The sequence below is a fragment of the Alligator sinensis genome, unplaced genomic scaffold (genome assembly GCF_000455745.1).
Source record: "Alligator sinensis unplaced genomic scaffold, ASM45574v1 scaffold521_1, whole genome shotgun sequence".
In the NCBI taxonomy this organism is placed as follows: Eukaryota; Metazoa; Chordata; order Crocodylia; family Alligatoridae; genus Alligator; species Alligator sinensis.
In genome coordinates this window covers 845,168-857,620 of record NW_005842374.1, presented here as the reverse complement: position 1 = coordinate 857,620, position 12,453 = coordinate 845,168, and the positions used below count along the sequence as shown (strand labels likewise).

Sequence of the window (12,453 nt, the reverse complement as noted above, 5' to 3'; positions counted from 1 at the left end):
GGGGCATGGACTGGCACAGGTCTGTGCACCAGCAGGGAGAGTGGGGAGCCAGACTGGCATCATAGAGCCCCTGCAGGTTGGGACCCCACACTCCTGCTCTCCTGCCATGGGCTCTACCAGCGCTGGCCCCAGGACACCGGCATGGGTCCCGTATTCCTGCCCAGCTGTTGCTGCGCTCCTGCACACCCACTTGTTCCCGCTTCCCCCCTGCCTGCTGCCGCTTTCACCACTTCCCTGCCTGCCTGCCTGCTGGCCATTCCTGTACCACATGGCTCCCAGCTGCATGGCCGGACCGCAGAAGCATGGGGCCCATGCCAGTACCCTGGGGCCAGGAGCAGCGAGGTCAGGGCTGTGTGCATGCATTTGTGCATTGAGGGAGGGAAGGAGAGATCAATGAGGGAGGGACAGTGTGTGTGTGTGTGTGTGTTCATAAGGTGAGTCCCACATGCACACCCAACCATACACATGCACCCACAGCCCCCCTCACACTGCCATACACGTGGACCCCCAAACCCACACCCCATATCCACCCACCCTCTCCCCACAAACCCCATACTCACCCACCCATGCTCCCTCACCCCACACACCTATCCATCGCCCACAGACACCCAGTCCCCTGCAAACCCCATACCCACCCAAACCCCACATATTCATACACACACCCACATGCTCCCTCACCCCACCCCCACACCTATACGCACCCCCATACCCCCCACAATATACAAGAGTAAGACTTAATTTTAAATTATTGTGCAATCACCTCTACATACACTACACAACTGCATGTAAATCAGGAGAAAAATATTTTTTGAAATCAAGTTGATGAATGTTGTCGATGTTTGATTTTTAGAATATAATTTGGTATTTTTCTTGTTCTGAGATGGCAAAACCCCTTGTTGAAAGGAGTACTTCTGGGGGCAAGAGAAGGGACTTCTGGTGGCAAAGGTCGGGGGTTAGGCGGCAGGGCTTCTGGTCACAAGATGGCGACCAAGGGGTGGGGCACCTGCCATTCAGCCCTCAACATCTTGCGAAAACTTGGTAAGTGGCCATGCACCCAAAATAATTGCCTGCCCCTGGTCTAGCAGGAACTTCTGAGATGATGTGAGTTGCCCTAATATTAAGAACTTCAGAAAAGACTACAGAATACATTTATTTAGCACCTTTCACGGTCACAGTATCCCAGTGCAAAGGAGAGCTTGGCAGTACCATAAGTGTGGGTAAAGGAATTTGTTAATAGGTTTCCAAAAGTCTGGGTCATTAGAATGTTTTAAGGTGAGATGTCGGCCAGGGTTATTCCCTATTCTTTTCTAAAACAGTCATTTATTTACCTTCACCCAGAACAGCCACTAAAGATGGGCCCTAAGATGGAGCTCACCCAAAACATCAGTAATGGTGCAGAGATGTCCAAGTGCTTTGCTGAGCCTCAGCAGTGGGAATGAGCCATAGATCAAATGCAGGGCTAAACCTACACTATTTGGCCTAGATTTTAAAAAGTAGCAACCAGCTGAAGTGCAGAGACATTATGAAGAAGAACTAACAGAAATTGGTTCACTCACTGGTCAAGATTCAAGCTTGCTAGCAGAATCCTGCCATTACACTCAAATATCTCAAAGTAATAATTAATATATCATTTCTGTTCACTGGCACCATAAAGATATCCACTGCTTTGCAAACAGAAATTAAGACATGTTTCTTGTGGTAAAAAACTGAAGCAAGCCAAATCATGGAACAAGCTGAGGAGAACAAGGTTGGAGGATTATGGGTGAAAAAGCAAGGTGGTGGGACTGCATGAGAAGACGGGTTTTAACGGAAGCTCTTGAGGAGGAAGAGAAGGCAGTTGAGAGACAAAGGCAGAGAGAGTACTCCAGGGCCAGGAGGCAGTATGAACAAAAGTACAAAGCCAGGCTTGAAAATGAAGGATTTAGGCATAGGAAGAACATGGGAGCAAGGGAGATCAGTACATACGGGCAAAGGGTATGATGATTGATGAGCCTGCACTGTGAGGATGAGGAACTTCAGCCTGGTGTGGAAAGAGAACATTAGTCAAAGATGGTATTAAAAAAGGGAGGGTGATGCAGTTAGTGTTGTAGGAAAGACTTGTAACAGCCCAATTGCAGACAGCAAAGAGGACTAATTTAACCCAGAACCATGTTGAGGAGAATGGTTCAATGCTATCGCTGTCCATTCTTCTAAGTTTGTTGGAAGCCTGGAAGAAACATTTAATTGGGACTCAAGACTACACTTGTTTTGTGGGTTTCTCTTCATTGTTGAGATACACAAGCTGAAGAGCAGAAGGTTGTATAAGGTCAGGATAGTTGCAAGATTTAAAAGTAGCATGGTACATTTTATATAGGGTTGTATTAAGGTGTATTTAGGGTACCACCATATTACAGCACATGTCTATATGACATAGATCAGAGAACACAGAATGCAGAACTTAGTACTACTAATTTTATGTTTTTAATAAAAAGTAGTTTATAAAGACCAGTCTTTCCCTTTGGTGACTACCTTTCCCAGTTATACTTCATAACATGGCAAATATTGTTATATTGTAGTTGCATCCCAATTATTTTTCATTGACCATTAATACTAAAATTAGATGCATGGGTTACATGAAACAATTACCATGCAACTGCAGTGTAAATGCAGTGTGATTACAGTGACTGTCTTAGGACCAAAGAGTTTTTTATTCTTTCTGGTTTTCTGAAAGCAGATTATCGGTAGTGACATGAGAATATTATCATCAGCAGTTGGTAAGGCAACAAGCTGTTAACTTTACATTTTCATTCCTGGGTGGGGCTTCCTTTGTTTTTATTCCATTCAGATCCATGTTTTCATTGGCTGAGGTTCTGAAGGAGGATACTGCCACACTGTCAACTATGTTTTAAATAAAGAATTGCTTTTCAAAAATCATTTCATTGATGCTATTTTTTAAATTGCCATTTTGGTGCGACAAGCTAAATCCAAGCGTCAGCACCCCCTGCTGTAATCTAAGCAATTAATTTAGCGATGCCAGCAGAAATGTACCATAATCCTGAAAAAGTAAGATAGTGACGTCCATGCAAATGTTTATAAAAACAAAATGCGACAGATATCTTGACACCCATGCCAAAAATGGAAAAAAACAACAGGGATTACTAGGTTCTTTTTCTGGAGTTATTAGTGAACAGAGAAAAAAAAGTTACAGAAAAAGCAAAATCTAGACAGCAACATGATGATCCTGGCTCAGACAGGGGGTTGGATTAGATTATTTATGGAGGTCCTTTCCAACCCTACTTCTCTATGATTGTGTGGGGCTGGTACACCCCTGTGAGGAATATTTAAGATATACCAGAATGATTTTTGCATCCTGGGCAAGATTGTAGGGAGGCAGGGGTGTGGATTTGTTGTACCAAGCACCTGAGAGCAGTGGAGAGGAGGGGTTGTGGGGGCAGGTATGGGAGGGTCTTACCTTACAGCAGCTGCTGCCAGGGCTGTCTCCCTGCATGCTGCCTCACTGAGGCAGGAGGCAGGGTTAGCTCCCTGAATGCTGCTGGGCTGGGGCCAGTGCAAGCTCCCGGCACCTTGCCCATATGGGACTGCTATTTTGGCAACCTCACCAAAATGGTGCCCAGGGCTGGTGTGCGTCTCCTCACCATTCCCAAGTTCCACTACTAGGACACTGAAAGATTGAAACTGGATGTGTGACATCATTAGTTTGCCAACCCCCCCGCCCCAAAAAAAACCAAACAACCATCACACCTCCATCTGTGTGAAATCAATTCTTAATCTAATTGCAATGGCACACTGATAAGGTATATAATTTCCAAAGACAGAGATTCATGTAAGACAACCTTTATACTTTTCTAGTAAAACTCTGAATAATAATACTTGGCATAGGACTTATTCGGAGGCTGTTTCATTAAAAAGTTACTGTAGGAAAGTGAGCAAACATCTATATTCCCATTTTACACATGACAAAATCTGGGCACAAAGACACAAAGAACCATCTTCAGTGTTGCACATTGAGGCCAAGTACAGACAGTCAAAAAGCCTGAGGCTAAATCGATTCAATCTTCACAGGTTAGTCTAAGCTGTGTAGATTGATAAGCAAGTGAACAGACATCCATTTTGATTCTGGAAATGCAGCCACATGCCTGGAGTGCCTCAGGCCAGAAGCTGGGGGGGTGGGGAGGGGGGCGGTATTAGAGCACGGCTCCATACTTGGCTGGAGCAGATAGCTTGGACCCTGTGAGGGGGGTTTGTGGGGGAGGTACAAAGCATCCTGGGATGTGGGAGGACTGCGAGTTAACTTGAATCTGGAGGGGATCTGGGACAGAAGTTCAATTAACCAATTTAACCTAAATCAGTTAAGTCTGATACTACATTCAACTAGGTTTATCTTAAACCAGTTTTGGCTAGTTTGAAAGCAGTTTATGCACACACAACTTCTGTTCTGTTACAGATCTGAACCAGTTGCTGATCACTTACACCGGTTTACTTGCAACTTCCGTTCCTAGCCTGAAAGCTCTTGATGTTATAGGCAGTACTTTACAACATTTTGCCTCCCATTAAAAAGGCAAGGGCTTTGTGACTGTCCCCATGGGCGACTGGTGCCACCTTAGGGGGGCACATGCCCCCCCAGTGACTGGCAGGGGGCAGCAGGGTGTCCCCTCACAGCCAATCTCACCAACCAGGAAGCAGCCATGGCACTCCCGGAAGTGGCCGCAGTGCTTCATCCAGCACTCCCACTCCCTGGCCGGTGCTCACAGGGGGGACAGTGGTGCTCCCCCCTGCCCCCCCTGCCCGTTGCCTAAGTGGGGAGCGCAGCCTGTGAGAGGGTGCACCAGTGCTCACAGAGGGTGCACGTGCACCCCCTATGCATTGCCACTGACTTGCCCAATAGTTTCACTGAATGGGCCAGGTCTGTTTGAAATAAAATACCTGTCAAGATGTGGAAATAACCAGTATCAAGATAAATGTTGCCTTCGTAAATCCAAAAAAGAACCAAACAGGTGATTTTTTAATTGATTAGAGAGCACCAGAATGATGGTGGATGTCCTCATCTCTGTCATTACATAGAATTATGTCATTTGCAGAGACTCATCCCAAGGTGGTAACATAAGATAGTGGCAGTGACCAGGTTGTGATATCATTCTGGAAAGTCTTAATGGCATTTCCAGAGAATAAGACGATTTAAGATGGCAGTCCACAGATTCAGAGGTAAGTCACGTGGCAGAAAGATCTCTGGTGAGCAAGGACAAACTGAACAGCCTGCCCAGGCTTTCCTGATGAAGCTGAATTTCAGATGGCATTTTGAACAATTTGCAATTCCAACAATTCAACAAGTAATAAACGCACACACAGGAACAAAGACATTCCAGGGATGAAATCTACCTTTAGTCGATGTGCACATTCATACAGAGAGATACCCTACAAAAATACCATGCATATTTCCTTCCCAGTACAGCCTACAGACATACAAAGCACATCACTGGCAAATATACGGACATGCCTGCAGAAACACTCTGCATAATCCTCCCCAAGATACCCGGACACACCCAGATGGTCCTACTGTGCATATTACCTTCGAGACACATGGACATGGCCACACAGACATGCTGTACACATAACTCCCAAACATGCTCACAATTGCCTGGTTCATAGCCCCCCAGAGATATATAGACACACCCACACAGATGTGCTATGCACATCACAGAGATAGAGACATGCGAAAAGACCCCCACAAATGTACTGTGCAAGTCGCCCATAGAGACATGGGCACGCCCATACAGACGTATTCTGCATATCGGTGGCAAAGATAAAGGACACAGCCCTAGGGAAATGCTGTGTGCACCCTCCCTGCCCCCCACTACATATGTACGTATTTCCAGAAGTGTTAAACACCCAACCCTTCAGACATGCTGTACATATTCCTTCCAACATACTGATGTGATTCTGTATATTGTTCACAAATCTTCCTTCCAAATAGAGACAACCCTTTCTAGGCAAACCGAATATCCCCACCGAATGCAATTCCTCCTCCAACACACCCATAGTCATAAAGTGCAAACTTCTCGGCTACACAGATACAATTCACACAAACACACCTCCACTAAACTATTGCGCCCAACTCCTCCCCCTACACAACCCCTATGCTACTTGCACACATCCACATACAGATACAGTGTGCCCAAAAATTACTCCCATACACTCCCATGAGAGATATACTGTGCAGTCCCCTCAAACACACAGTCACCCCCAAGTATACCGTGCACTACACCTGCAACTGCAGGCACACAGACATGCACACCTCTGACCATATCCACTGAAACACCCCTACCCAGATATGCCTGTATATTTACGTGCCTCAACTACAGGTATGCAGAACCCCTTCCCACACACGCACTCATACACACTTTCTATCACACTGCCTCATTTTTGTATTTGCATAGTTTATTTTATTTCTAAAATGCTTTTCAGTCACTTCCCCAAAGCTCTGGCTGCCCATTCAATGAATTACAACTCCACAATACAGACAACAGTATAGTGTCATCTATTGGCCACAGAAGAAATGTGACTGTCGAGTCACAACCAAACAGTGCTACATAGTTCTCCCCCACCTCCTCACCTGACCGTAACTCAACCGTCGGACATTGCTAATTACCTTCTTCCAGTTCATCCATGCTCCCGATCTTTCTGGCTCCATCAATCGTGTAGATGTAACGAACTCCCTGAGGCAGGTTAATGTTATCAGACAGGGACCTGGTCAGGTCAGCCAGCAAAGCATCGAAGCTTCGGAAGCGGTCAGAGGACACAGCATATACAATCCCCTTGAAGTAGCGGTCCCCGTTGCGATAGAAACGCACCTTCTTTGCTTTCTTCTCATTACTCAGTGCCTGTAAGGTCCTGGTTCGGTAGAAGCTACAGTGAGCACTATGAGTGGGGCTGGGCAAGCCATTCATACGTGAGCCTCGCATGTTTCTGGACGCCTTATCTCTTTCGTCAAAGTGTCCAAAATCAAGTTCCATAGTTTGGTGACCCCTAAAGATCTGAAGCTGAGTGGAGGGAAATGAGGAGGAAAGAATATGAACAATATATTAGACTGATCAAAACCAAAATCTGGGAGAAATTACATGCACTCCATGCCTGGGCTTTTGCTTTTTGAGAGCAGAATTGGTTTATTTTAAAAGTGACCTGTATCCTGCTCACCCTGACCTAAATTTGTATTGATTCTAGGGGGTGGGGGGGAAAGAGGGAGGGATCTTGGGCTTTTTAAAAAGGATCCAATTATGGGGGAGGGGATATATTTTTGAATAGCAGCTTAGACTTTGCACACTGAAGTTCCTTGCTGTTTCCAAGTGCAGTAAAATGAGACTTTGGGCTGGATAACTGCAGGGAAATGATAAGCAGAACTCCCAAATCTTGTCCAAACAACAACGGTTGGTAATGAATTAAACCCTTGAGCCTTGCAAGATTTTCTTTGGCTGCAGAGAATGAGCATATCCCTCTGAGTTAGGTTTCAATCTGTGGAATCACAGAAGGACTTAATGTGTCTGAATATTTCAAATGAAGACAAAACTGGTATTTCTGAAAGAATGGTCACAGGGGAATAGCCATTTTCTTTGTGACAGGCTGGTCAATAAGGGCTAGCAATCAGATACAGCACTCCCTCCCCCACTCCCCAGCCCTGCTCCCAGCCCATCAATCAATTTCTGAGACCATCCTACAATTCCAAGAAAAAAAAAAGTCTGAAAAATCTGTCATTGCTATGAGGGTTCGATGAGCTATTGTCAGTTCACAAATCTGTCCTGGATTTAGTTCTGGTCCTATTTAATCAGAAGGGGGAAAAAAGAAAATAAATGGGGTATTTCTTTTATCTATTTTTTTTTTTTTTTTTTTTTACCCAAACCTTCCCATCCTTAAGGAAGTGATTTCATTGTGGAAACTATCCTTGTGCAAGTATTCACATCATGCCACTGCAAGCACACCTTTCATTGTTCTGAGCTGTGGTGTATTACAGGGAGGGAGAGAAAGAGAGAGATTGGAGCCCAAGAAAGGCAGCCCTCTGGGGAAAATTGCACTGAGCCAGGGATCAAAACCAAGGATGGGCGATATTTGTATTTTCTTTAAATGAAACTTAGTACCAAAGAAACAATAATGCAATAAAAGCAAAAGACTCCCCCTAGACTTGCAATACAGAAAACCTTCCAAGGCTGTCACTCCACTGGGCAAAAACTATTTAACATGCACCTCACATACGTTAGCAGTGTGTTCACACCAGACAGAAATGGGATTAAAATCTAGTGGCTCAGCGATCAGCTCCCAATCCTAGAAAAAGCTGTTGCTCTCTTTCCCCACCCATCAGATTTGCCAGAACAGGTCCCATTTTCTGTATTTTACAATGTCACCGTGACCTGTCCAAGATCTCATTATTGTCTCTAACATGCAGCAGAGCAGCAATGGGTAATGCCAGCAATTTTCACATAAATCCCGAGTTGCAAACATTTCCCCTCTCAGTGCCAATTATGATACATGTGCTTTCATGGCATGCATAATGCAGTGGAATATTCAAGCAACTTTCCAAATGAATGGGAGGTTTTTCCAGGATTTTTTTTGGAAGCTGCAGATGCTGTGACACACTTAAAAGAAGGTTTCTTGTTTCCCTTTTGTATCTGACATCTGTTTCTTTCTGCATAGAAGTCACTCATAAAAGCTCTACTCACCGGTTTTCAGCTCGCAGGGTGGAGATGCTGAGAGAAAGAAAACCAAGCTCCCTCTGCCTTTGTTGTCTGAGCTCCAAGCAAGAAATTCCTGCCAGGGTGGATGAGACTTCTCCTAGGTCCTAGTGCCTTGTGCGCCCCCTCATCAGAAAACTCTGCCTCAGTGGTTTTTGAGTGACTGATCCTTGGTTTAAAATCTCCTTGGCTGTGTTGCCACAGAGAAGAACAGCTTCATTCCAGTTCTGTCTGCATTTATAGCTAAGCAAGAAGAGTTAATGGGGCAGTCCCACAGTCATTGCTCACTGCTTACTGGAAGCAAAAGTCCCACTGACTTCAGCTGATCTAATCACCCCCAGCAGCATCTGGCCCCAGTTTGGAGAGCGCGGGCAGGGAGTAATTACATGTATGCAGCAGTGTTAAAGGACTGCAGCTGCAGGGGGGAAGAGCTTTCACTCTGTAGCATGCAACCAGTTTTGACTTGAATGTCCAGCATATCACAAGAAAGTGAATAAATGTGTGCGGGGAGGCGAAGGGGCCCAGCTCTTTTCTCATGAACAGCTCATCGAATTCATCGTGGTTTCTGTGGCTGTAAGGGAAAGGAGAATTTGACACTGTGGCTCTGCAGTGCTGCACCTTATCGTAATTTTTCTTTGTTAATATTTTTGGGATGGGCCTGAACCCCCTTTTTCTTAAATTTCCCAGGGGCACAGAGTTGAGTAACTGGATCCAAATTGGGCCCAATAGATTTGATTCTGGGTCAAATCCAAAGCTAGAAGAGGATAATTTTCTCATTCCAGCAACAGACATTTCACAACAGCTGATTCTTTACATTTCTGTCATCGAAGCCAAACATCTGAAAGCCATTCACATTTTCTGGTTGCTCTTTGGAAGGAGGTGGTGATCCCTGTGAGATGTACACTGCAAAAAACCCATCATAATTCACACCCCTGTTGCTATTGGTCTCCGTCTGGTCCAGGATAGATTGGGCCATAGAAACAGCATGATCCTGTCACCCCTGAGGAGGTCTTTTGAAACCAAGTGTATTATAGGGGTATAGGAGGTCACTCTCCAGAGTTGGCAGCCTGGTACATTGTATCAGTACCCGCTTTGTACACATACGCTTTTAAACAACAGAAGTGACACAGATGAAGTCTCTCTGGGCGATATGTATTTCAGTTGCATCTATCCTGAAAGGGCACAGAAAGTGTTTAAACAAATGGATCAAAAGGTGCTCTTGTTTGTTTTACTGTAACTTCTGTAAGCTCCACCCTGACACCTAATGGAAAAGGTTATCTCTTAACCCTCCAAACCATCATTTGCCGTTTGTGGAAAGTATTCTGATGGGAGATAGCACAGCATCAATGGACAGCTCATGGCTTTTTTTTGCATGTAAGCAACGAGAAGATAAAAAACAATACAGTGATCACACCTCTGGTACAGAGCACATGGACAGGCCCTTCTTTTGAAATAAATGAAAAATAAAGTAGAATCACTATTGACTCCAGCATGATCCTATGCACTTGCCATTGACAGAGATACAATTTCTCTAGCTGATGTTCACAGCACTCATCCCGCCTTGTCCCTCAAACGATTCGAAAGATGCCTGAGGCACTTCCTCTATATTAGTTCCTCTTTCATCCAGCCACTATCAGAGAAAGAAGATAAGTCAGTAGCCCCAGTGTCAGCGATGATGAAGACTCTTTCAAACCAGTTTCTTTTGTGACTCACAATAACATGAATCCAGAGTAACTGTGAATTACTCCATATTACCCCAACGCTAATGAGCACTGAATCCGACACTACAGACAGCCGGGGGCAACCAAATGCAATATGTGAAGGAGAGCCATTTCTAGCACACTTTGGGGAATCCATGGACATGGCCCACCTAGATTTGTCACACACTAATGTCAGGGGTCAGCAACCTTTAATTGCAGGCTGCCTCTTGCGACCTCGCACCCCAGCCCTCCCTTCTCTCTACTCGACTTATCCTCATCCTCACCTACCAGCTATTATCATTTCCCATCTCCGACACTGATGTGGTGCCACAAATGTGGTGGTGTGGGGCATTGCAGGGTGATGGAAGGCACCTCCGCACAGAGCAGGAAGACCAGACGCAGCGGATGATATTGGCAGAATGCATTAGAGAAATGCATGACCCGGGACAGAAAAGGTGCTCCCCAGCCCCCACCACTGTGTACTGAAGACCTCACCTTTGTGGGCCAGATCCAATCTCTTCACAGGCTGGATCCAGCCTGTGAGCTACACAGGTTGCTGATCCTGGCTATTTATACTTCCTTTGACCCCAGTACAGTTACTCCTGATATAAAGTAGGTTATATTAGGGGGACAACCAATCCTCTGTCTAAATCACTTTAGGCAGGATAAGTGATTGAGAAATCGGGAATACATCTCTTATCGTCCCATCAATAATTTTATTTATGTGAAAAGGAAGGTTAAATTTAGGCCCCCAGATTAAATTACCTGTTCTAAATTAGGTGAATTGTCTTTACCTAAAGTAGAAAACATTTGGTCTTTTCCCCGTGTAATTAAATCTGCCTGGCAAGGCAGTTCAGTCCCTAGTGGCAGCTTTATTCCATCTTGGAGTTATCATGATACTTTCTGAAAGCATGGAGAGAGTCTGCCAGTTAAAGGCGATTTGCTGCTATGTACCTAACCCCGGTGCACCGAAAACCCTGACTGACATCACTGGCTCTTCCAGTTCCTTCTAAGTGTGTCACAAACCTGCCATGCAGCATCCTTATTCCAGAAACCCTTCCTGATGGGGTGATGCATTTTGCAGTCAGCATCCCGTGTACATGATAACTAGCTGAGGTCTGACTGCTCTGGTGAGGATTCTGTGATAGCATAGCTAAAATTCTAGCTGCTAATTTGCTTTCAAGAGAAGTCTTTTCAAAGCAGTCTTGGGTCCTTAGGCACATCTGTTCCATTAATTTTCATTTACAACCCCTTCTACTGCTGTGGGGAAAAAAAATCAAACTTGAGCTCCCCTTTTAACAATTTTTTTTACAAGAATTTTAAAGTCAAGGCTTTCAGAAATGGCAAGTGATTTGGGGAGCTTCAGTTTTTTGGAGTCTAATATAAGACATCTTGAAGGAGCCTGCTCTCCGGGGGTGGGAGTCCTCAGCACTTTGTGACTTTCTAATGAGGCTCACAATAAGCACCCAGAAACAGATCTACAAAGCCAACAGTCATTTTTGAAAGCCTTAACCATATATCACATGTATCAGGAGTCATTAGTGCGATTGGTGTGCGCCTCCAGGAACTGTTCTTATAAAGGTCTTTAGAGTAAAGCCTCTCTGCACAACACTCTGAGCTCATACGTGATCTGGAATTGGCAGGCTTTCACAATATAACATTTGTTTCCTTTTGAGATTTATTTTAATAGGAACCACACACATCTGAATATCATGTAAACCCCAACATTACAGAGCCACGTCATCCTGCCTGCCTGGGAGGGAAGGGAGGAACCATTGTATCACCAATCCTCCAAACCCCAGTAACTCTCTGTGGAGGTTGGTCAGGCCATGAGTTCACAAAACTGGAACAACTTGAGGGTAAGAGCGTTCTCTGAAGGGTGGGTTATCTCCTCCCATGTGCTTTATAGGAGCAGCATCTGGTAAATGAAGCCACAGCCAGGTCAGCTCACTTGGAAGCACTCGTACAAGTGGGCTGGGAGGGCTAGAAGGTGCCTGAGGGGATGTGGGACTTCTCTACAGTTCATCTCAATCTTC

General features: G+C 45.0%; 1 protein-coding gene across 2 annotated transcripts in view; it reads right to left on the bottom strand.

Moving 5' to 3' along the window:
* Positions 1-9,033, bottom strand: part of DCX (doublecortin) — a 113,180-nt gene extending 104,147 nt beyond the window's left edge. The window contains exons 1-2 of one of the 2 annotated variants that reach the window (XM_006029371.2): positions 8,706-9,033; positions 6,647-7,037 (exon numbers count right to left, since the gene is read on the bottom strand). In XM_006029371.2, coding sequence (XP_006029433.1) covers positions 6,647-7,010 — 364 coding nt within the window. In that variant the 5' untranslated portion in view covers positions 7,011-7,037; positions 8,706-9,033. The remainder of the gene's footprint in view (positions 1-6,646; positions 7,038-8,705) is intronic. The other variant, XM_006029372.2, reaches the window with a different exon arrangement.
* Positions 9,034-12,453: the final 3,420 nt, after the last annotated feature.